The sequence below is a fragment of the Zingiber officinale genome, unplaced genomic scaffold (genome assembly GCF_018446385.1).
Source record: "Zingiber officinale cultivar Zhangliang unplaced genomic scaffold, Zo_v1.1 ctg58, whole genome shotgun sequence".
NCBI lineage: Eukaryota > Viridiplantae > Streptophyta > Magnoliopsida > Zingiberales > Zingiberaceae > Zingiber > Zingiber officinale.
In genome coordinates this window covers 18986-44475 of record NW_024589957.1, presented here as the reverse complement: position 1 = coordinate 44475, position 25490 = coordinate 18986, and the positions used below count along the sequence as shown (strand labels likewise).

The window sequence follows — 25490 nt, the reverse complement described above, 5'->3', positions numbered from 1 at the left end:
TGGCCCCATGGATATGGAGGGAGGTAAATGCAGGTACATAGGCGTTAGGTGCATGGTGGGATAAACTCTAGGTCACTAGTTCCTGAGAATTGACCCCTAATTATTACGCCACAGATGCTATGCGCCCACCGTGCTATGCCCTAGGGGCATGTGTTTAGGTTTTATAGATTGATCCACATATGTCACTAGTAGCTTTTGAAGTGTGTCAAGGACACTTTTTATTTAATGTGTTTCATTTATACCTAGTGTATTATTTGTTCTTCACTGTTTGCCACATCCTGATCTTGAATACTTTTGCTACTATTTCTTTGTCGAACCAAATAAGTTTGATTTTGCAAACTATGCTGGTGTATCTCAGTTATATCAAACTAGTCAAAGTAATTTTCCATCTCGGTGATCCTTTGGGTGTAATCTAACATCGGAATTGACTTTAAGTTTAATTAAGCAGGTATTTAGGTCTAGGTTGGGTGCTAAAAGTGGTTCTTTTCATCGAGAACAGAATGATGGTTCCACTGTGAATGATATTTAGGTGATCGTGAAACTACTTGTGATGTATGTATGAATTTGTAGGATTTAAACTCGTATCCTCTACTAGCTAATTACACTAGCAGCAACGTAATCTCTTGGTTTTTCACTCTAGATTGTGAATCTGAAGCTCATCTTCCACATGCTCACATCTAGTATCTACCTCTTTGTCGGAGCGATTTTTTGTCAAAACCAATTGGAGGTTCGACAATTAATGAGAATATAACTAAGTTCACAATAAATTAAGAAATAGGTAGGAAAATAGACAAATAAAGATGATGAGAAATATATGTAATGTGAAGAAAATGGGTATCGCACAAAAATTAACTAAACACCAAATTGGAACAATTATTTTCAATGTGAGAATGATGATGTTGAGTCGATGTAAGTCTCTTTGTAGTAGAATCTGTTCTACAACATTGAGCTCAAGTCAAATCTTTTTTTGTTTTTTGAGAAAGGTAAATAGTTTATATATCAAATGAGAAGTTACATATTATACGCACGCAAAGCGATAGACGTGCGTCTGAATCTTACGGAATATTCTCTCAACATCAAGAACATCTCCCTCAAATTTACATCGATTACGCGTTTTCCATAACAAAAATACTATGCATGACATGCCCAAGTATCTAGCTCTAATCAAGAGGCCATTGCTACGGTATCTCCGGAGACAGACCTCTAGCATTCGCTTGGAGGTGCTCCTCTCATGCTGTAGGTGAAGCCAAGTCTTTGTTAGATCCCGTGGTAGTTTTGATCTAGTGGAGCTTTTCATCGCCCTGGATTAACAACCTCCTTGGTTGTAACCAGGTTAAATTCTGTTTTACTTTAATTTCCTGTTTTATTTGTATAGTTGCTATTTAGTGAGTTGAAATCCGAGGAGGGTATATTTTATTTTTGTTTTCAACAATTCACCCCCCTCTTGCCGGCCTCCGCTGCACCTACAATCTTCACCTTGTCCCAAAGAGCCACGCTAATGGGGCACCGAAAGGTGTGATCCAAAGACTAAAATCTTAATTACCCTTCAAGCAGATCCCTAGATGCAATTTGAGGAAACTTTTTGGCCTTTATTTTTTTGTTTTTTTCATATTTGCTACAATAATGACAATCTTTTGAGGATTAAAATTCTAGATTACCAATTTTTTTAGATAATTACAAAATGTCAAATCAGTATTGGTCTTCAGTGGTCTCATCCTGAATTTGATTAAGGTGAATGAGGTGTGGGGGAGGAGCACCGGTTAGCGTTGATACTAGGCAACAATGAGCAGTAGATGTCGTGTGCTGCTTCCAAGAGGTGGTTCAAGAACTTGGTGCAGCCGAACTGATAGTAAAAAAAGGGCGGTGCACAAAACTCATGTCAATGTCGGGCCCCGATGTTAATGTGGGGTCCCGGGGAAGGGTCTATTATATGTAGTCTTATCTTACTTTGCAAGAGATTGTTTCCGAGAGTCGAGCTGATGGTGGTTTGGGAAAATGAAGGCATTGGCGACAAAGCTTGTTGGCTTGAGGATGCTTGGTGGCAGCAACACCGGTTGTTGTTGCAGCAAGCAAGGGCGACAGTAATAAGGAGGCGGACACATGGCTAGCTGTGATGCTGGTATTTGGCGAAAGGAGGAGGCTACAAGTAGGGATGATTGCAAGAGGCTATTTCAGTGATTCGAACATGTGACACAAGGTCACACGACAACAAGTTTATTCGTGTGCCGATCCGTTTAATTTAACCACAACAATTTCTTTTCAATCGATTTTTTTTCTTCTATTTTGTAAGAGAATTTGATTAAAAATTTCATCGAATTACACTTAATTACTTGAAGTTTGAGAAATTCTTGATATGCGTCAAGTGTAAGTACCCCATGGTAGTTTTGATGTGATCAACCAAGTCAAGTTTGGTCTTGTTATATTTTGATGTCCTTGTGTATAGTGTACCGGAACTTAGGAGTACAGGAGGTCGAGTGAAATACGCAGCTAACGAGAAGGACGACACGGGAGAGAGTTGACGGGCTCGGTGCGTCCGAGGGACGAGGTACTGCGGAAGAATATGTCGACGGACGAGAAGGAAGTGCGCGGTGGTTTCAAGGGATGAGAAGTCGGAGCAGAAGGTTGCTCGAGAAAGCCAGAAAATGAATTTGGGTGAGCCTTATTCCGGATGGCCGAAATCACCCAAATGAGCAGAGCTGGAGCGGAAGATCCGGGCGAAAAGTCAACTGGATGTTGACTGTGGTCCGGGTGCCTAGAGCAATTCCAAGTGCTCGGACTCCGGGCTCCTGAATCTGGTCAGGGCGCCTGGACCACCTCGAGTGTTGAGGGCGTCCCCGAAGGCGTCCTGGAATGCGGATCGAGTTCAAGCAGATCCGGGCGCTGGGAGCCGGTCCAGGCGCCCGGACTAGAAAGTTTATCACAAAGTCAGCTGTCGTGATCCGTTGCGACGGAGATAAAATTTTATCCCCCTCCAGGTTCTTCCAGGTACCCCGATCAGGATTATAAATACTGCCCTAATCCAAGAAGCTAAATACAACAACAACAACAACCAAGGCTTTTCCCACTAGGTGGGGTCGGCTGTATGAATCCTTTTACACCATTGAGCTCTATCTCCTATTATATCATCATCTATATTTAAATAAATTTTATCTTGTTTTATTGTTGCTAACCAAGTCTTTTTTGGTCTTCCTCGTTTGATATGCGTGTTTATCATAGTTTCACATCGCCTAACTGGAGCATTTATTGGTCATCTAAGTAAATGTCCGTACCATCTTAAACATGTCTCTCGGAGTTTGTCCTCAATAGATGCAACTCCGACTTTCTCTTTAATGCTCTCATTTCTTATTTTGTCCATCTTCGTATGTCCACACATCCACCTTAACATCCTCATCTCTGCAATTCTCATCTTGGTCACTGAATCATTCAAATAACATAAGGTCTAAATGCGGTTTTATAGAACTTACCTTTAAGTTTAAGAGGTACTTTACGGTCACATATGAGCTCCCCTGTTCACTATCTTGTATTCTATATAGACATCTCTCTCGATCCACAATCGTTTGTAAAATGATCCTATAATGTTAAAATCTCTAGTTGAGCCTGACTCATTAAGTCTCCTCTTGCATGATTATTTCGTTCTTGTTGCTAAAAACAGGTCCAACTTTCTTAACCAATATATATTTATAGATGTATTATTTAATTTGAATCTTGAAAGATAATAGGATTTGTCCCATAAGAATGTTGTAAGAACTAATGCTCTAATTTGATATCCATTTCTATTTGGTAAATAAAAGATAATTATAGGATTCAAACTCAACCAAATTGATCTTGATATACTTAAAAGTATACTAACGCATATCGAGTGACAACACAACATATTAATGAAATCATACTATTTTGTCACAAACCAATACTTTGGAATAGGTCAATACTTTAAATTGTGGTCCATTCTTATCTCAAGTGCTATAATTTGCTTAGATAAGAGAATTGACTTACTAAGTTATATTAAGTTATCAGGCTTAACCACTCACTCAAAAAGCATAAGGCTATGTTAATAGTAGCTAACCAAGCCTAGTTTATAGATATCTTCTATTAGCCCTTATATCATCATTCAAGGCTAAACTATAATGCCACAATCATACTGCAAAACAACATAAAACATGCATTGTGCAATATCGAAATGAAAAGAAAAAGTGCTCCACTGATCATACATTTTCTCCATTTTCAATATCAAATTGAATAACTTTGTAAGTCATTCAATATCCGACTTCTTTATACATATTCATACTTGTATCAGAATATCATCCGGTCCAACCACTTTTCCGTTTATATCTCATTTAAAGTTTGGTTTACTTTTGAGATTTGAATTCTACGATAAAAATTTAAATTTCTATACTCCTCTGAACTAATTAAATTACCTAAGTTAAGTTGGTCACTAAACCTTCATTAAAAGTTAATGAAAATACTCCTTCCACCGCTTTTTTATTTTCCCATCATTTACTAATACCACATTACATTCGTCTTTAATACATTTTATTTGGGTAAGATCTCGTCTTCTCCTCTCTCATTTTAGCTATTCTATAAATGTTTTTTCCTTTCTTTTGTATCGATTTTTTGATATAAGTTTCATTTTTTGCTTCACTCACTACTTTCTTAGCTTTTTTCTTGGCTATTGTATATTTTTTTAAGTTTTCCTCGTTCTTGCAAATATATAATTCCTTATAAGCTATTCGTTTTTCCTTCACTTTCTCTTGTACTTTCTCATTCCACCACCAAGATTCTTTACTTAGTGGTGCATGCCCCTTTAACTCACCGAGTACACTCTTAGCTACTATTTTCAATTTTGATACCATCTTATCCCATGTTATATTAGAGTCATCGTATATATCACTTAATGCTTGTATTTCTACCTTCTCCTAAAATATATTTTGTTTCCCATCCTTTAACTTCCACCACTTAATTCTTGGAATTTTATATATTTTTTTTCTATTGATACTTGTTTGAGGCGTATATCCAACATTACTACCCTATGTTGGATAGTTAAGCTTTCTCCAGGGATGACTTTGCAATCTTTACAAATCTTTCTATCCTTCTTTAACTAGTCGTAGTAATTTATAACTTCGTTACACTAAGTGTTCTTCTCTTTTCTTAAAAAACGTATTAGCTAATATAAGGTCATATGCTATCGCAAAATTTAATATAGTTTTCCATTCCTCATTCCTCGTTCCAAACCCATAACTCCCATGTACTCTCTCATATTACTCATTTTTCACTCCGACATGCTCATTTTGATCACCTCTTATTAAAATCATTTCATTTGGTGGAATATTTTGTAATATTTCATCTAAGTCCTCCCAAAATCTTGATTTGGTAGCTTCATCTAATCCTACTTTGTGGTGCATATACGCTAATTATGTTCATAGTTTCTTTCGCCACTGCTATCTTAAGGGCTATAATTCTATCCCCTTTTCTAACTGCTCCTACAACTTCATCCTTTAACAAACTATCTACAATGATACCCACTCCATTTCTTGCTTTACTCTTTCCAGTATACCATAACTTAAAACTCGAGTTCTCTATCATCTTTGCCTTCTCACCTGTCCATTTTGTCTCTTGTACACATAAAATACTAATTTTTCTCTTAATCATCATATCTACTACCTACATTGATTTACCAGTGAGAGTTCCTATATTCCATGTTTCAAATCTTAGATTATTAGTTTTCCTATCATATTTGTTCTTATTTAACCTATGCTGTGAGAACTCTTGCCTATTTAACACAATACCCAAGTTCTTATGGAGATGTAGCGGTCATTGCTGAGACGTTACAATCGGACCCTGTAATGCGAATTCTTGCATATTTATCACTACACCCGAGTTCTGGAGATGTAGCGGTCCTTACCGAGACGTTACAGTCGGACCCTGCAACGCGTTCCTTCCAGGGAACAACCTAGCATTAGCACAATAGTTTAATGGATTCATTTATTGAATATTTGCCATAGTTTGATGCTGGCTGACAACCTAACGCAACCCTCTTCCTTTATCCGGGCTTGGGACCGGCCATGACCGGTCATCATGGGTGGAGTTGATCCAAGAAGCTAAATACAACACTTGAAAATGATTCCATTTGAGTTTAGCTTTGTAATTGTAAGCTTTGACTGCTGTAAGATGCTAGTTCGCCCAAAGGAGATTTTTAATGAGCTTTAATTTCCGTGGATTAGCAATTTGTTGATTGCAAACCAAGTAACTTTTTATGTGCCTCTTCCTTTTAATTAGTTTTTAATTGTTTATGCAAGTGTTTATTTTAATCAAGCTATAAGTTTTGAGGAAGGTGTTTTGTTTGAATTTATTGTGCAGGCTATTCATCCCTCTCTAGCCGGCCGCAAGGGACCTGCATCAAGGCCTTGCTTAAAATCTGATTGGCCAATGTTGATCCTGATTAAACTTGTCCGTTAGACTTATTTTTCCAAACATGGTTCATTGTTAGTATATGTCTGTTGATGATTGTATATTTTGTTAATGTCATTTTGTCATAGTTTTGTCACCATAGGTGGCTTTGTATTAAAAAGAAAATATCAACCAATCAAAATAAAAAATCATTACCTAATTTAAGTTTATATAATCTCCCTTTATGGAATTTGCATCTATCTTCTATTTTATTATCAAATCGTGCTGGTTCCAATTTTTGTGGTCAATTACATGGATCTAATCCTCCATTAACTTCTGAATTCAAATCATTACACCATTTTTATGACACTGAGCCAATTTAATTGAGATATCCCATCTATATTTGTATTAGGATAAAAAAAGTAATGAATTAAGCCAAGAATGAAATTTTTGAATAATTATTTCGGAAATTAGGTAAAAAAAAGGGGAAAAAGATATTTATAGAATAACTAAAGTCAGAGAAAGGAAGATAAGAGATCTTATCAAAATAAAATGTATTAAAGATGAATGCAATAGGGTACTAATAAATGATGGAGAATTAAAAGAACAGTGGAAAATGTATTTTCATCAACTTTTTAATGAATGTTTAGGTGACTGATTTAACTTAGGTAATTTAAGTAGGTCAAATGAGTATAAAAATTTAAATTTTTATCTATAATTCAAACTTTAAAAGTAGAACAAACTTTAAATGAGATGCACAATGGAAAAGTCGTTGGACAAGATGATATTCCGATAGAGGTATGGAAGTGCCTAAGAAAATAAAGTGTTGAATGACTTATAAAATTATTTAACATGATATTGAAAATAAAAAAACACCTCGGGTAAATACTCTAGTTCCCTTATATAAGATAAGAAGGTTTGTGATGCTGCTTTTGTGCTAACAACTACATTTGCAAGGGGATGGATGTTCATCTGTGGCCATAGGATGAAGACAACATTAGGTCTGAAAAACACTATGCCCATTGTCTTAGAAAACAACCTGAGCTATCACATACCTATGCATATGCAAATTTGTGACTGTCCGTATCACATTTTTTTGCGTACATATTGATCTAATTTTTCATTAACCAACCAAATCAAACTAGTTTATTGTTTTAATGTGGACAAGTATCTTTTGTGACTAGATGACTCAATTTATCTAGTTTATGTTTGATTTCACGTGTGTATATGTATATATGTAAGAAATATGTTGGAGTCACTTTTGGTTTTGGTTTTGATTGTTGGACTCTTCATTTACTCTTATTAATCACCCTTGTTCATCTTGGATACTTGTACCTGAGTTTAAGTAACATAGCTTTCAGTTGAAATTCTGAAAATAAGAATATGAGGGAACAATTATTTGATACGTTTGAATATCAATACACATTTTGATTGGGCTTAATGTGAGATGTATCTTCAAAACTTTGAGAATTAATTGGCTATTTCAACCCAAGACTTCAAATTTTTTAAAATAAATAGTCTCCCGTTTCTTATTAGTCTATTAGTGCCTAAATCATTTCCTGACTTCTATGCATCTTGTGGCATTGGCTTGTTAGTATATGTTTTTGTCAGTCAACTTGTCTCCATGACTTGTCAATGATACAATCAAAATGGCCTCTTCCCTCTCTTTAGTGTTGGTCGTGTCTTTGACCTCATGATCCATGTTTGACCTTCCTCACCATTACAAAGTTGCCACCACTATGCAATCATATCACTGTCAATGCTCCCAATCCTTATTGGTATAGTTTTACCGGCTTTAGAACTTGTTTGGATACATGAATATAGAGTAGAGGGAATAATGCTATGAGAGTAAAGGATAAGCATCCCCTCCCATTCCACAAAATCCTAAGGTTAGAAATCTCAATCTATGTTAGACTTTCAAGCTTTAATTAGGATGATACTATTTTGATACTATAGTGTGTCGTGATACAACTTCACTACTTATTTAGTTTCGAATATAAGTCCATACTAATTAAAAAAATCATTTGTGTTAACATATAAAAGTCTCCATATAATATTTATCAAGACTCTGCCATAAGCTTTTTGTAGGTCAATAAATAACATGTGTAAATCTTGCTTCTTTTCTCGATATTATTTAATTAATTGTATAGGAAAACGAATAGCTTCTATCATGAACCTTTTAGACATAAATCTAAATTGATTTTCACCTTGGTCTCATTAATTTTTTTCTATTATTTTTAAAAGTTTCATGATATGACTCATTAGCTTAATGCCCTTACAATTCATATAATTTTGCATGTCTCCTTTGTTTTTATATAGGGAATTAAAATACTTCCCTCCACTAATCATGCATTTTTTCATTTTTAATAAAAATGACAAAGCAATTGGACATATTCCATTAGAGTCGTAAAAGTGTCTAGAGAAGTAAAGTATTTCTTCATTGCTTCTTTATTTCCTCATCCTTCACTAGTATACTATTGAATTCATCATTAGTGCTTCTCATTTGGGTAAGATCTCTTATTTTCTGCTTTCTCGCTTTAGCTATTCTATAGATGCTCCTTTCACCTTCTATTGTATCAAGCTATTGGTACAAACGTTGGAAAACTTCATTCTTGGCTTCACTCATTTCTTTTTCTACCTCCTCCTTAGGTATTACATGTTATTTTTAGCTTTCTTCATGTTTACAAGTTTACACTAAGTTATAGGCTATTCATTTTATTTTATTTTTCAATTTCTCTTGTATGGTCTCATTCCATTACTAAGATTCTTTATCTGGTAATGTCTTGCTTGTCTCACTTAGTATGCTCTTGGCCACTGTTTTCAAGTTTGACATCGTACTTGTATTCGAGTCATTGTGTATTTCTCCTAATATTTCTGCTCCTACTCTCTCAGATACTTTGTTTTCCATTTTTTAAATTCCATCACTTAATCCTATGACCCATGTACATGTACATTTTCTTTCTACTGTACTATGCTTGAGGCACATATCCAATACTATTAACCTATATTGAATGCTTAAATTTTCTCTAGAGATGACCTTACAAACTTTATAATTTTTTATTCCTCTACTTGTTAATAAGAAAGTCAATTTGCAATTTATTATTTCTACTTTTGAACTTAGTTGAAAATTGATTTTCTCTCTTCTTGTAAAACACATTAGCTATTATTATAGATTCTATCATGAAATTCAATATGACTTTTCCTTCTTCATTTCTTGTTCTAAAATCATATCCCCTATACACTCTAACATATTGCTTTTTTTTACTGCTACATGCCCATTTATATTTCCTTTTAAAATGATCTCGTTTGTCGGATTTTTTTATACTATTTAATCTAGGCCTACCCAAATCCTAATAGTTTCTTTTGTTATCACTATCTTGAGCTCTCTTCCTAGCTACTTGTAAGTCATTTGACGAACTTCCTGCAACCATATCTACCCCATTTCTTGTTTCACTTTCCAGTGTACCATAACTTAAACCCAAGTTCTCTATCATCTTTACTTTCTCCTCTATCTATTTTGTCTCTTGTAAACACAAAATATTAATTCTTATAATTATACTTTCATTGTTTTGCCAATGAACATTTCTACGTTCCATGTTTCAAAACTAATACAACTAATATTTTTATAATGTTTGTTCTTATCCAACTTAGGATGTGAGAATTCTTACATATTTAACACTATGATGTGTGGCCGTGTACGGAGATGTCAAGTAATAAAAGATATTGATCCCACGAGGATTATGAATCAAGTACTAGTCAAAATTGCAAAATAGATTATTTAGACCATCAAGGATTTGTGTGTCACTAGGACAGGGAAGGAAGTTAGAGTTGAGAGAGAGAGAGAGAGAGAGAGAGAGAGAGAGATGCAGAGAAGATCACAGCAAGAAGGTAGAGAAATTAGAGCAGAAATCAGTGAGATCATAGAGAGAAGACAGTAAGATCCCAATGAGAAGACAGAGATGATCATGGAGAGAAGGCAATGTGATTAAAGTAGGAATTAGTGAGTGATCTAGATCAGAAGGTAGAGAGATCACAGAAGGAAGATAGAGTGATATAAATCAGAAGGCAGAGAGATCGTAGAAGGAAGACAGAGAGATCTAGATCAGAAAGCAGAGAAATCAAGAGATTTCACCCAATTGATCGTAAACACCTAATCTGTGTTTGGTTTCCTATCTTCAATGGGTATTTATGTAGATAGACCATCCTATGACATCCGATGTGAACTTTTGCTTCTACAACTGCGTATCAACCCTAATCATTGTCGGAAGAATCATAACTAGTGATCGAAACCTAGGGGGACTTGTCACAAGATCCCTCGACCTTTAATTAACCACGTTTCCTACTACGTGACAACGAATTAGGTTTGATCCATTAAGCTCTATGACAGCCTAGGTTCCTCGCGTCATACCGGGTTGCACTTTTGTATCCAACTCTCAGCGTCTCGATTTTCTACGGATCGGAGGGTTGGATTCTCCTTTCAGTTCATTCCCAAACCCTCGTGGGATACGAATCTTATGCTTTTGGCATTGAGATCATGTTAATAAGGTAGATCCCGACTATAAACACATTTCATTAAACAAGAAACATGCAAATATATAGATTAAACGAAAAGATGTTCACATATGAAAAAGGGCTACTCTCTACATACTAGAATCAAGAAAACTATTCCATTGCAAGGAAATTACAAATCAAAAACACTAATAAAAACATTCATATATATTAAAACAGAGATTAGAGATAGAGAAATGCTCAGGAGAAGATTTTCGATGTCTTTCGTTCCCTTGCGTCGAAGGTGGACGGATCACCGGAGTGATAAAAATGAGTGCTTTAGGGTTTCCCTTAGAGGGGGAAATCCTCTCCTAAAGAGGAGGGCGAAGCCCTCTCGTCCAATCGAGCGAGTCCCTTTATATAGGCGATGAAGACGGTTGCCTGACACAGACCATGCCGCTGGGCATGAGCGCCCGTGTCGGGTGTTGAGGAGCATATCTTGTAGGCTATGGCTTGTGCCACTGGGCACGGGCGCCCATGGCGAGGCGACCGAACGTGGAACGACTCGTGCCATTGGGCACAATCGCCCGTGGTGAGGTAGCCGAATGTGGCACGGCCCATGTCGCTAGGCACGGGCGGATCGTCGCAAGGATGCAGAGTCTGGCACGGGCCGTGGAGAGTGGCACGGTCGCTCGTGGCAGAGCAGGGCTTCTACCCTTGATCACCGTTGCTCTCTGTTTCGCTCCAACCTTCGCTCCTGTCTACCAAAATACACGAAAGCAGTGTCTTGGAGTAATAAAACATGAAAACGAAGCATAAAATCAAGATATCACGAATCATTCATGCAAAAGTAGCTCGAATGTAGCATGAAAATATAATGAAAACCCTATATACTTCACACTTATCACACTACACCTAAGTTCTTGGAAGATGTAGCGATCTTTGCCAAGGTGTTGTAGCGGATCCTGCAATGCATTCTTTCTGCCCAATTAACTTAGCATTAACACAATAGTTTGGTAAATTCATATATAATATTTGCTTATATTTTAATGCTACATGACAATCAAATGCAACCATCTTCCTTTATTCAGGTTTGGGATTGACCATGACAGAGTATTCGTCATTGACAGAGTTATATATATATATATATATATATATATATATATATATATATATATATATATATATATATATATATATATATATATATATTGAAAAATAATTTTTTTTGAAATTTGTAATTGATTTATTTATAAGTTTATAAATACTATATAATATAACTGCAATTATATATTATACTTATTCCTGTAATATATTATATAACTCTAATAAACTGATATAAGATAATAAAAAATTATAACAACATAATAGTTATAACATAATAGCATTGTTTGGATTGAAATCTCAAGTTGATGTAGGTTTCAGTCCCTTTCAAATCAAGGCAATGCTGCCAGTGCTGGTATGGAAGACGAAGGTGTGCCAAAGGACGAGAAATGGGTGGCATTGTCAAAGAGAGAGAGGGAGAAGAGTAGGTGCCGACATTGATGCCGAAGGAGAAGGGGGCTTTATTATTAGAGGAGGAAGGGGGGAGCAAGAATGCCAGTGTTAGAGGAAGAGGAAAAGGAGTAGGAGATGAGTTTACCTTGAGGAGGAAGCTTGTTTGCATTGGAGGAAAAAGCTAGGCTGCTAGGGTTTTGACTTTGATGAGGAGAAAAGTTCGACACAAAGGAGCCAACATTGAGCTTGGGTCATGACTCGTGGCACCGTGGAGGACTAATGATGCATAGGTGGCACTGTGATATGGAAGAGAGAGCATGAACGGTGTGCCAATAAAGAAAGTCACACTTGCGACCGCTCACTGTCTTGACGTATTGATAATCTCGCATGTCGGGTGTTTGGTGGAGCAAAAAGTTTTACATGTCTTTATCGGCACAACTTGAAATTTTAGAAGCTAGTTATAACTATTACTTGGTTATGCTCCTAATTGGTATATAAAGACTCCGGCATGTTTAACTTCTGGATTGGCAGTATTAGCAGTATTGATGGTATTAGCGGTAATAGAGTTTGAAATCCCTAGATCAATACATCATGGCACAGTTAACACCTTAAGGTAAATTCCTCGTGTCATTCAGTGTTGTGTTTTGCAACTTCAACGTAATGTTTAATCTTAACTGTGCCAGGCGATATGACTCAAGAAGTCAATCCATGCTTTGTGGTCAACTACAAGTTTGTTATGTTATGGTTTATTAGGTTCATTTATTTCATTTTTTTTTAAATTTTCTTCTATCATACTTGATAAAAGTTGGAACATGGCTCTTTTATTTAAGTCCTACATCATCTTTTGCAGGCGATGTATGAGGGTATCCTTGTGGACATACCATTTGCAACATTCTTCCTTAGCAAATTGAAAGAGAAGTGAGTTCTCCTGGTCCTCTACTTTTGTTCTACTAGCTTTCTCCAAAATTACCAGTCAAAATATTTTCCTCAAGTAGTAGTTAAATAGTGTTTTTCTTCTTGGAGATTTCTTTTACATTGAAGCATTTAAATAAATATTAATGAGTTTCTTGTTTATTGATGGCTTTTTTTGAAGGATTTCAGTGCATATTTTTATTTCACGGTTGACTATCTTATTTCTTGATTGATCATGTTTCATTTCTTGGCAATTAGGAGCAACTTTTTGCATGATTTGCCTTCACTAGATCCAGAGCTGTATCGCCACCTTCTCTTCTTAAAGGTGAAAGCCCTACTCTTGGTGTTTTTACAATGTTAAATTTTGTCTCTAATCCTCACAACTTCAATAAAATATGGACTATACTTTATTTGATGACTCTTCTAGGGTTTGGTATTCCTTCCCAATCTTTTAGTTGGTGATGCAAAATACCTTTTTATGTTATAGAGTCTATAATGGGTAGCAGAAAGAAAGGATATTGAACAATATAATTAACTGTCAAATATCTTGTACCTATTGTCTAACACTTAGAACCATAATATTGTTGTATCTTCAATTGTGTTTTCAAATTCTGACTTAGGTATAAATGGATTAGGGGATCCTCTCAAGTGGAATCTCTCTTTCTAATGTAACCCAAATAAATGTATTGGCAAATACAGGGCACTCGTGAAAATTAGGAATATATATAAAAATGAAAATTCATTTTTTATTATTTCTTAATAATCTCACTGAACTCTTGTTTAATTACGAGCCATTCTCATTACGTCATTTTAGGTTCCCATCATTTCAGTTTAGCATTGGAATTTAGCCATATGGTTGGTATCACGATGAATTTGTAGAAGTTGGAATCAAGGGTTTCAATCCTGAAATCATGCCATTTTTCATCAGAATCACTTCTAAATTAGATCATAGAAAACAATAGGTAAAATTATTTGCACAAGTAAATACGATTTGTGCTTACTGATAAATTGGTGTTAGCTGTGATTATCTTATATTTGGTTGCTTGCTGAATCTCATGTTTGTTCTGTATTTGTATGCCAAGTGAACTTAATTCGTTTATATCAGTCTAGCATCTGTTGAAACTTTTCCAAGTTTTTTAAAAGAGAAATTGATGTATGGTTAAGCATCTGGAAAGGAAAATGTTGATGCATGACTGATTTGGATTACATCTAAGGACAATGTATTTCTTTTCTGTTCCACCAATTATTTTACTTTTTGTTCTCTTCACTCTACATTCATTTACAGTTATATCATCTGTGCGTAGTATCTGTCTATGTTTGCGGACAAAGTAAACTTCAATATTATTCCATCATCTGGTCTTCTTCAATCTTTCTTCAGTCTTTCTAATTTTAGATTTATTCCTAATCTGATATTATTGTGAGTCACTTGATAACATATTTAAACATCTTGAACTTGAAGTATTAATGAGATTAGCAGTGTGAAGTTTGTCTTCAGAAATTGTAAGTGCTATTTGCACACTAGTTTTTACCTTTTCAGCTTGATTTTACTCAGCTTGTAAAGCATAGTGTATGCTTTTCCTAAATTGAAGTGTCCAACAACATTTCATGCCTAAATTATTTGTCCAAACTGTAGCCTATCTTCCTTCCCTGACGTGCCATTTGTATTTGGGCATTTTTGCTATACTGCAGCATTACAAAGGTGATGTGTCGGAACTGGAACTGTATTTTGTTGTTGTAAAAAATGAATATGGAGAACAAACAGAAGAGGAACTAATTCCTGGTGGAAAAGATATGCGCGTTACGAATGACAATGTGATCTCTTTCATTCATCTTGTTGCGAATTATCGCTTGAATTATCAGGTTTGCACTCCTTTTTCTTTTTCTTTTTTGTTATTAAGGCTTCTACATACCTATTTGTCCTTTTAAACGTGCAGATTCGCATTCAAAGTTTACACTTTTTACGAGGATTTCAACAGCTTATCCAGAAAGAATGGATTGAAATGTTCAACGAGCATGAAATTCAGGTAAAGTGCATTTTAGTTTTTTGACACATTGACCATGCTGTTTATATCAGTGGCATAGCATTGAAAGGGTATGGAATTGAAAAGTTGATGCAGACAACATCTTGTTTCTTTCGGAGTCTTTGCTAATTCACTAATCTCTTTTATGTATTTTGTCATTTGTTTACCCATTTTTGCCACATCATCATCATAATTGCTCAATTAATTATAGAACAGAAATGGTTTTATTTTACTTAGGATTTCATCACCACTACCATTGCAAGAAAGGCATGATTTCAAACCACATTCCTTACCCGTCAAAATTGACGAAACGCATTCTGCTTGTTGACCAAAATGAAACCATGTTGTCACCGAGTCTATATTGTCTGATACGAATCATGTTTTTTACCGGATAATAATAGCCTTCAATTTTTACTTGTATTGAGTGAAATTGATTTCACAAGGCGGTTGATGAGTAAGACAGGTTTAACTACCAAGGGCTAGAGGCAAGTTGGATTTGATTTTGGCTCTCGGTGATCGCAAACAACTCAAATAATACTTGAGCCTTAATTTGAACTCATTTGGGTTCAAATATAATTCTTATTCACTCAATTATATCTAAAACTTGGTTGGACTGGTTTGATTGTACTTGATCTATACCTAGTGCCAGTACGATGTAGCACAAAGGCAGTACAGATCCAGATTAATACCAAAGAGTATTCAATTTCATAGTTATACTTGCAAATTTATATTTCTTCTTTCCTATGTATTTAAGAATGTAGATAGGTTCACAAGTTCCATAATGATGTTCATTACACAATAGTAACACCTGTTAAATCAATACTATTTGCTGTAATATTACAGCCGAGCAATGAATCATTTATTATTAATTGGGTCCCTGAAAAAGAGATGTCTATTCTCAGATTGATTTTAATTATTTGGGAAAATTCAATTTTTCTCGTTGAAGTTTATTCCTTTCTAAAACATCATTGAGTCTCATTATTCTCATAATACTCTTGGTTTTAACTGCAAAATGCTCCCTTTGGAGTTTAATACTATCAATATGCCACTTTAATTTGCTTAAGTTTACTTATATTAACAAATTGTTCCCTATTGTTTACCTTTGTACAATGCCTTGACATACTTCAAAATCTCTAGACAAGGTCACGAGTCTATGCAAAAAAGGTAAAATCTAGTTCTCATAAAGTTGGTCAGTGGAACTTGACATTTGCCATGGATTTTTTAAAAATAATCTAGAAGCCTTTAGACAATTGAAACAAGGAAAAATCTAGCAAAATAATTGGTGACTTATTCCATCATATTAAAAAAAAATAATTGTCCTAAAATAGGGAAAATAAGAAATAGAAAGAATCTAGAAACTAAAGTGAAATCCCATAATTGGAAGAATATTACAGGTAACAAATTTTATAGTAAGTAACATATAACTAAAAATAACAACAAATTAAAATCCCCTGAATCAAGGGGTTTGGGTTGATCCTCCAAGGTTCTTCTGCCAATCCTCCAAAATTCCCCCTCAATCTGGTGAATAGTTATCTATAATTCAAAGGTTCCTGACTTCCTATAGGAATATAAGCAAGATTTTAGTCACCTTCCTCAATCACCTTTATAAAGCTTCAAAATCCTTATAATGCTTTCTGTTAATATAAAGTATTGTTGGAGAAACATGTGGCAATGCTAAGTGTTTCGCTAGTCTATGCAATCTGATCAAAAACTCATAAATGGTTCTGATCTCTGCTTCTGCACTTGCTTTATGCTATAATTTATTTATTTTTTGCTTTTCCAATACGTCAACTGGCCAAATTCTTCTGTAGCTTGGAATAAAACAAGGAGGTTGTTTGGCTGTCAAGAATGCATCGTGCTAGTTAGAACCTTTTGAAGGCTTCAGCTCCTTGTTTCATTTTTTTTAGCAATCTGATTCACCTACATATCCCAAATTACCTGACTTGCACCTTAACTCATATGCTTCATAGTATGTCTAGGGCGAATAAAGAAAATAAATAAAATACTTCTAATATTCCTCCAAATAAAAGTTTAAAACTTTTACCAACAAGGGAACCACAACTCTCACTGAACCAGTTCATTATTGATTCCATCGTAAAACACTTATTTAGAATCCAAATTGTACTCGACTTGAGCCAAATTAATGTTGATCTCTTAGTTCACTAATAAACTCCAACAATAACCCAATCAAAGACTCAATCTAACCAAACAATTAATCTTTGCTATGGACCCTCACACAATCAATCTAATTCTAGCCAAGCCCAATTCTAATGCAACTTAATATGGATATAACACTCTTAACCACAACCCCAAAACAACCAATGATATTTGAATTGAACTTTCTTCAATTCCAATGGTATCAAATCAGTCCTAACTAAAATTGATTTAACCCTCAATGCAACTGCTAAAATCCTAAGAAATCATAATTATAAATTTCTGATATTATAACAAGCTCGATGCGGAAGCCCCATTGCAGAGTCTGAATCCTTGCCTCTATGGGCAAATAACTTTTACAGTAGGTAACAAACAACAACTTGCAATTCTCTTAATCAGGTATCTCTTATCAATCCTCCAAGGGATCTTCTGCTGATAATCCAACAATAATAAATTATGGTCATTTTGCAAAAAGGAGGGACATGTTAGGGCAAAGTGAAATTTGGATATTTTGAGTTACAATTTTATGGGTTTGATGTAGTCACAGGTAGATGCATTCTTATTCGACTCAAACAACTATATCAACTCATTGATAAATCTTAATTGAAATGATTGTTCAATTTTCCCTGATTATGATTTTAAATGTTAGCTATCATATGACTGCTTTCAATTTATGGTGATTGTTCTAAATCTCAAGTTTATTCCCAAAGAAATTCAATTAACGTGAGCTCTTCTTGGCTATGTGATAGGAAACTTCTAGCTTTATCAGAGTGACTAATTTTAAGATATGCATTTCCTCTCTTTATTTTTCTTCATTCTCTTTATGAGATACGTGGGTCAGAGTACGCATAACTGATTTGTTGCATCGACTAAACCACATTAAATCATATGTATAGACCAAGAATTAATTGTGTTTACCAGCATTACATTATTGTATATTTTGTTTTGTTTATGAAGCAACACCTCTTCATTTACTCTGGTGTTTTCTTCCAGCTTCTTATATCAGGGTCACTTGACAGTATGGATGTGGATGATCTGCGTTCAAACACTCATTATGCTGGTGGCTACCATCATGTATGTTTTGGGCAATTTGTTTCTTGTTACATGTCAATTATTCTCAATTTTTTTTGTTGTTGAAATACTTGCTTGCCTTCTTTGTTGAATGCTAATTGATGCAAATTAATTGGGATCTCAAATTTCAATTTGTTATTGAATTTTGATAGTATTCTATTTTAGAATTGGTATCTTATGTTTCAGGAGGATTTTAATGGCTGTAAATCTATCCATCCATCCCATCTTAAAAATCGTGTTTCACTCATTGCTAATATTGATTTCAATTTCATGGTACCCACTATGCAAGTCAATGTTAGGGAGCCATCAGGCTTCTGCTATCAAATTGAGTATGTCTTCAAGTTTAGGTGTGAGAGATCTAAACTTAACAACAATTTTGTTGATGACACGACTAATAATGCACACTCCCAAATAATCTTTTTATTTGTCACTAAATGAAGCTTTAAGAATTTCTTGACTTGCCTATTTAATTCAACATGATCCAAGTAGTTCATGTTATAGTAGTGAAAATTATTCAATTAAGACCTCAAAACATATTCTGTGCTGAATTATGCACATAGGTGGATACTCATCAAGTCTTCTGGAATTTTTTTTGTAATTATGTCTTGGAACTCACTTAGAACCTTCTTGACCTTTGGAGGATGACTAACAAGAGAGGCACTGTACTTGACTATAAGGTTCTGGGCAAGCCTATTATAACTCATTACTCCTTTTCTTTCTCAAATTGGGATTTGTCTGAGAAGGTGAAGGGGATGTCTTAGAGATTGGACAACTTTGTTGTTGGCGGCTTGGGTTTTGGACTCAGCTTCATTAGCCTTGACTAACATTATGTCCATTGCGCTTGAAGAAATGTGCTTTTTCTCTCCCATACTATGTAATGCCCATTCAACCCATCTTCTACAAAGGCACCTCCACTTTGCACTATGTTTAGTGCCACAAAGGGTGATTTGGAAAGTCTTATCTCTCTATCCAATAGGATGAATGCTTCTTGGTAGGGGAGGACGATGCAAATTAATTGAGATTTCAAATTATAATTAAATTTTAGTTGTACTCGTTTTGGATAATATCTTATGTTTTGGAAGGAATTATTTGTGTTAGTTTGTTTCTAAATTTATGGTAAGAGTTGAGTCTATAAAAGTGTTGTTATCTTATGTATTTATAAGCACTTGACTAATAAAATTCCTTTTTCAATTTTCCATGTGAATTCCCTCTATGTGAGGGCTTGTGCTACGCCATTGGTCCATGCTAATACATAGAACCTATGGTTGCTTTTTCCGGTACCTTAAGTGCTATGACTAAATTCTCTACATCTGCACAATAATTTATTTGAATTAGCTTATTTGTATATAGCCAAACACTTGCAAAAGTTTGACGAAATCATGATGTTGTTGAGGAGTTTTCCCCCTCTCTTTTTGGCTTTTGATTTGATCACGCAACCTTTTCTAGTTTTGTAGAACTGATGTTGGTTCTCTTGGCAGGATCATGATGTCATTGTGATGTTCTGGGAAGTGCTCAAAAGCTTTTCTTTGGAGTACCAGAAAAAATTCCTCAAGTCAGTTTTCAATTTTACATACCTGTTAATGATATATTTTTTAAGAATATAACATGGTGAATGTTTATTGCAACCATTATTGAATGTTTAGTAACTTGATAGACAGTTAAAATTCAATAAGAATTTCCCATGTGATGTTATTGTTTTCAGTTTATGATTGATAAATAATAGAGACCAGTACTGCTAAACAAATAAATTATGTTTATAGAATCTAGAGTTATTATACGAAGGTAATTTTTTTTCAGAAAATTTATGCTTAGTGTACGAGCTTAGGCTATATTGGTCAAAATGCCCCTCGTGATTTAGATAAAGCCTTAGTCCCCAATCTTCCACTTCACTGCGTAACCAATGCTAGTGTTCTCTTCACGTGCCTCATTCGTTGGATATCATGAGTCAGGTGTGCAACACCTCTCTTTAGCATCTTCATCTCATCCATATGAAGTGGAGTGTTGATTCATCGTCTTTCTTGTGAACGTCTCCATTGCACCTTAATTGCATGATGCTTGCCCCTATGAAGCAGTGAGCCTGGAGTGATTCGAGAATGAAATGACTTTGCTTAGGGTTCTTTTACTTGTTCTTGCAAGAGGTCCATCAATTCATACCCATCGCCTAGGCCTAGTCGCTATTCTCTTCCTGCGCATTGCAACATTTGTAGCAGCACTGTGTGGTCTTCTATCCTTGTTCTGAAAAAGAGATGAGGCTCTCTCACAACTTGTAAGGCTACAACTGAACAATGTTGCCTTTATTCTCTAGATTTAATTTCCTTTTTGGTTGCCGCTTCTTCCATCTGCTTTCCTTTCTCCTTTTGTTGGGACTATTTTCGCTATTTCAAGGTCAGTGATCATCATAATGGACAAATCTTCATCGTTCCTATATAGTTTGTGGATCAAGGTCACCTAGAGCATCTTACTAATTAAGTTTTCAAGATCGATGAGTTCACTTGTTCATTGTGGGAGCGGATAGGTGCCTAACGATTGGCTCTTTTATGGCAATTGATTCTTCCAAGTCTTTTGAACATCTTTTGCTGCTATCTTTCCTCTTACAAGACCCACATATATTTTGACTTTATATGGGTGATATCTCCCAAGCCTATGATGTCATTGATAGTCTCTTTTAGATACACCATGGTGACACAGAGATGACTACTAAGTCGTTTCCAAAGTATCACAATCAACTTTAGATGTGTCCTTTCGACCTCTTTTGATGTCTAGGAGATGTAGGACCACCATTAACAAGTTATTCTACATTATATTTCTCCATGCTACTCACCTTGAATTGTAGATAGTGAGATCTTGAACCCTATGTGGCCAATCTTCTATTTTTCCTCTATCTAATGTGTATGGATGTCATGTGCTTCAACTATTGCTTCATCCTCTTCCATCCTGGGGTAGATTGATGTATCTGCATTGGTAATTGATTCACCTCTCGGAGGATCATCAGGTGATCGTGAAGGTTGACAATGAGGTGGTTTCCCGAGAGGATATTACAAATTCAAGTAATACATTATATTCTCTTCATGGATTCCCCCTCCCCTCTGGTCATTTTGCCTCAAACTCTACTAATATATCCTAGCCTAATGCTCTCCTCAGTCAACTCAGTCAGACAACTAGAGCAGTCTTTGCTCTTTCTACTTCAGATGACTGTTAGTGCATCACCTTGGTTAGTTACCTCATTCACCCACTACTACTTTTTTATCATGTACCTTAGTCATCTTCTTAGATCCTAAATTCAGGCCTTATATTTCTGATAACACAGCCCTTTTTTAATCTTATATCCCCTGAAATCTTTCTAGTGTTACAATAGCCAATGGGTCTCACTCGATATTAGAGATGTTTTACTTTCACCCTTGCTCCTCTTGTCTTCTATCTTATACGTTCCTAAGGTTCCATTGAGCTAGTTGTTCATTAGTCAATTTACTAATCTTTGAATTGTTGTTTTGTTTCTGACAAGGTGACTGATGTAGGAAATGAGTCTCATAGACTTTATTGACTGAATGTGCTTTTGCTATCATTAAATCTTTTGGCTACACTCTTATCTTGAGTTGCAGTCATCTTGGTCATCCTTCTCTTTAATACTTGAAGCAAATGGCCTTTAGTATTTCTATACTTCAGTCTCTTATGTGTGATTTTTACTAACTTGGTAAACATATTATGTCCTGTTTCCCTAGAACATCAACTCTTTTGGCTACACTATCATCTCGAGTTGCATTGTCATCTTGCTCATCCTTTTCTTCAAGAAGCAAATGGTCCTTAGTATTTCTATTCTTCAGTCTCTTAAGTGCAATTTTTTGCTAACTTTGTCAACATATTAGGTCACTTTTCCCAAGGAGTTTCTATAAAGGTGCCCTACAACTTTTTTTTTGCTTTGGTTCATTTAGATGTGTTGGGTCTAAGTCATGTCAATCCTACTTTTCATTTCAAACATTTTATAACTCGAATGAGTGTTTTCTAATGAAATATTTTTTTTATTTTGTATTATTTTAATAGGAAATCAAAAATTAGTTTGACATCCCTATAGAATTCTAGCAGTGAAATGCTTGGTAATACTTCTCTTAGATTTCATGTCATTCCTATCTTGCAATGGCATTCTTCATCAGTCTATGCCTCACACACCTTAGTAAAATAGTATGGTAGAACTGAAAAATCTACAATAAAGCTGCTTGGATTCTACTCTTGCACATGTATATACCCCTTTCGTTTTGGGAAGTATTCTCTCTATTTGTTATCTTATGAATCATATGTATTTCGCCACTCTTCATGGCTAGGGCTCATTCAGTGTTCTCTTTCTACGTGATACTGACTATTCTTTTCCACCATGGGTCTTTGGATGCAATAACTTTGTTTATTTTGTGTCCCTTGGTTGTGATAAGTTATCACCTTGCTCTGTCAAGTGTATCTTTCTTAGTTGCTCATGCTTCTAAAAAGGCTATTGTTGTTACTTTCTTGAGTCTTATGCCTATCTTTATTGTCTCATCTTCTAAAAAGATCATGGCTTTTGATCTTTGGATCACTCTTTCATCTGGTGGCAAATGAACCTATATATTGATTTGTCAGAATGTTAAAATAGTTTAAATGTTTCAGATACCTTATTTGCCGTTTTATTGCCTGAATTCTAATCTCTGATGTTTTATTATTTAAGGCTTGTGGGAACCCATCATTGTTGTTACCCAACCTCTATATTTAGCCAGCACGCGGGTTTCTCAGACAAGCATTTGCCTTTTGCTTCCAAGCCTATCAAAATTGGAGTCTGATGCTTGACCAAACACTAACATTTTTTTAAAAGCCTGATATTACTAAAATTTGAACTTAATGAACAAGTCAAACTTGTATCTCTATGCAAACAAGAAATTGGTATCTCCAACAAGTTCAATTTTTTCCTAACAATGCCAACATTTGATGAGGTTATTCTTAAAGTTCTTTATATTTTCATGGTGTCATAAGCTTGTAGGATATTGGATTCATCCTTAATTTGACTTCCTCCAAAGGATTGGTGCGTGCAACAACTAATCTACCCTTCATGATTTTTAGGTTTGTGACTGGCTGTTCCAGAGGGCCACTTCTTGGTTTCAAGTATCTTGAACCAAAGTTCTGCATACAAAGGTTTATTCAACTAATTTTTTTTTCCGTTTATGCTGTTTGACTCCTTACATTTTGTTAGTGTTTTGCTTAAAATAGGGCTGCTCCTTTTGATGTTGCTGAAGAAGATCTTGACCGCCTACCAACTTCTGCCACATGCATGAATTTACTGAAGTTACCTCCATATCAAACGTATGTTACCTCCATATCTACTGAGAAATACTAGGATCATTTCTTTAAGTGAACCTTGTAACTTGTGTTCTTTCTTTGACCTTTTTCTTATAAAAGCCTTGAATATTCCAAACATTGCAATTTATATTTGGTCGAGTTTTTAGTTCAAAGCTGCAAGGGTCTGCATCTCCTGATGACCTCTCTACTTTTACAATTTGTGTTAGCATCTGTTTTTACCAACTTTTTTTTTCTCACATCTTATTGGCTTCATACATGTGGTTTTGCAGGACGGAACAAATGAGAACCAAATTAGTCTATGCAATAAGTGCAGATGCTGGTTTTGATTTGAGCTGATTCCTGGTCATCGACACTCGTAGTTTACATAAAACAGCTAGAGCAGATTCCTGCTTATCTTGTCTTCGCATGCTTGCTGATGATTGGGTTGTCGAAAGCCTGATTGAATGATTCTAGGCTCCATCATGAAAGCGAACACAGGGTGTTACAGCGGCTCCATAAAAGGCTATGACAAACAAAGACAGTGGTACTTGTAGATACTTGGGAAGACGGTGGGAGCTTCCAAATTGGAAAAAAAAGATTATATTCAAATCTGTAAATACTGAAATCGATGTCTGGTCACCCAATGTTAGAAATGAGGTTAATTGAAATGTACACGCCTTTCTTTTTTTTGTGTACTGGTGATGCTATCATCCTACTTGTAAATTTCTGCATACTGGAAGTTAGTAGCATAGGGCTTTCTAGTTTGTGTATAATTATTGGATGGTTGGAAATAATTCAACAGGTTTTAATTATAAGTACTCTGCTATTTTAATTTTATAGATATTTTAATAAAAGCTGATATTTTTTGGAAGTTAAACTGTGTTAGTTATCGAACAGAATACTTTGACCATTTACTCGTAGACGGTCAAGAAAAGCAGAGTCTACAGGAGACAGTAGCACACCACACGCTTAGGATGAAACCTTCAATCCTTTTTCCTTTGCCCCTTGCACCATAATTATTATTAATTTGTTCTACTCTGAGATCCTATAAGTGTAGCAGTGCCTAACTCCTTGGCCTACGAAAGGAGAATAAATATGAAAGCATCTCATATTTGTTGTAATCGGAGTGCTCCGAGTAGTAGACACGGACAAAGTGACTAGTCATCACTGTAGTTGGCAAAGTGACAGATAAAAGTGATCTACATTATTCTTTCACATCGACGAGCCTTTTCTGAGGGCATCTGCATTCTCGCCGGTGCTTTGAGCCCTTGCTAGCCACTGCGAGTGCTTGTTGGTAGCACTCAAAGTGTTTGTCTCATCTATTTTAATTTCCTAGTCTTTTACCCTGTAAATTGCAAAAATAATATGGCAAACTTTTCTATCCTTCCCATTTGCTTATCATTTGGCTTCCGAGTTATATTTTTTTGAACATTTTTCTTCAGTGTTGAGAGTTTTAAATTTCTTTTCTCCAGACGCATGCGTAACAAGAGTTATCTTGAATTGTACACTCTGAACAATCTTAATAATAGTAATTAACTCCACAAAGGTTCTCTCTAAAATTCACCAAAAGTATTGCTTAAAAACTGGTTTTCGAAATGCGAAATTTCTTTTTTTATAGTAGACTCCATTAATACTGTTCAAATACTTCCAGAACTTTAAGAGAAAACC

At 35.3% G+C, this 25490-nt stretch overlaps 1 protein-coding gene across 1 annotated transcript in view; it reads left to right on the top strand.

Moving 5' to 3' along the window:
* Window positions 1–24659, top strand: part of LOC122037505 (E3 ubiquitin-protein ligase UPL6) — a 33921-nt gene extending 9262 nt beyond the window's left edge. The window contains exons 10-18 of the mRNA XM_042597012.1: window positions 13220–13287; window positions 13540–13606; window positions 14971–15141; window positions 15216–15305; window positions 18450–18530; window positions 20006–20079; window positions 23607–23678; window positions 23754–23846; window positions 24113–24659. Of these exons, the coding sequence (XP_042452946.1) occupies window positions 13220–13287; window positions 13540–13606; window positions 14971–15141; window positions 15216–15305; window positions 18450–18530; window positions 20006–20079; window positions 23607–23678; window positions 23754–23846; window positions 24113–24179 (783 nt within the window). The 3' untranslated portion in view covers window positions 24180–24659. The remainder of the gene's footprint in view (window positions 1–13219; window positions 13288–13539; window positions 13607–14970; window positions 15142–15215; window positions 15306–18449; window positions 18531–20005; window positions 20080–23606; window positions 23679–23753; window positions 23847–24112) is intronic.
* The last annotated feature ends 831 nt before the right edge of the window (window positions 24660–25490 follow it).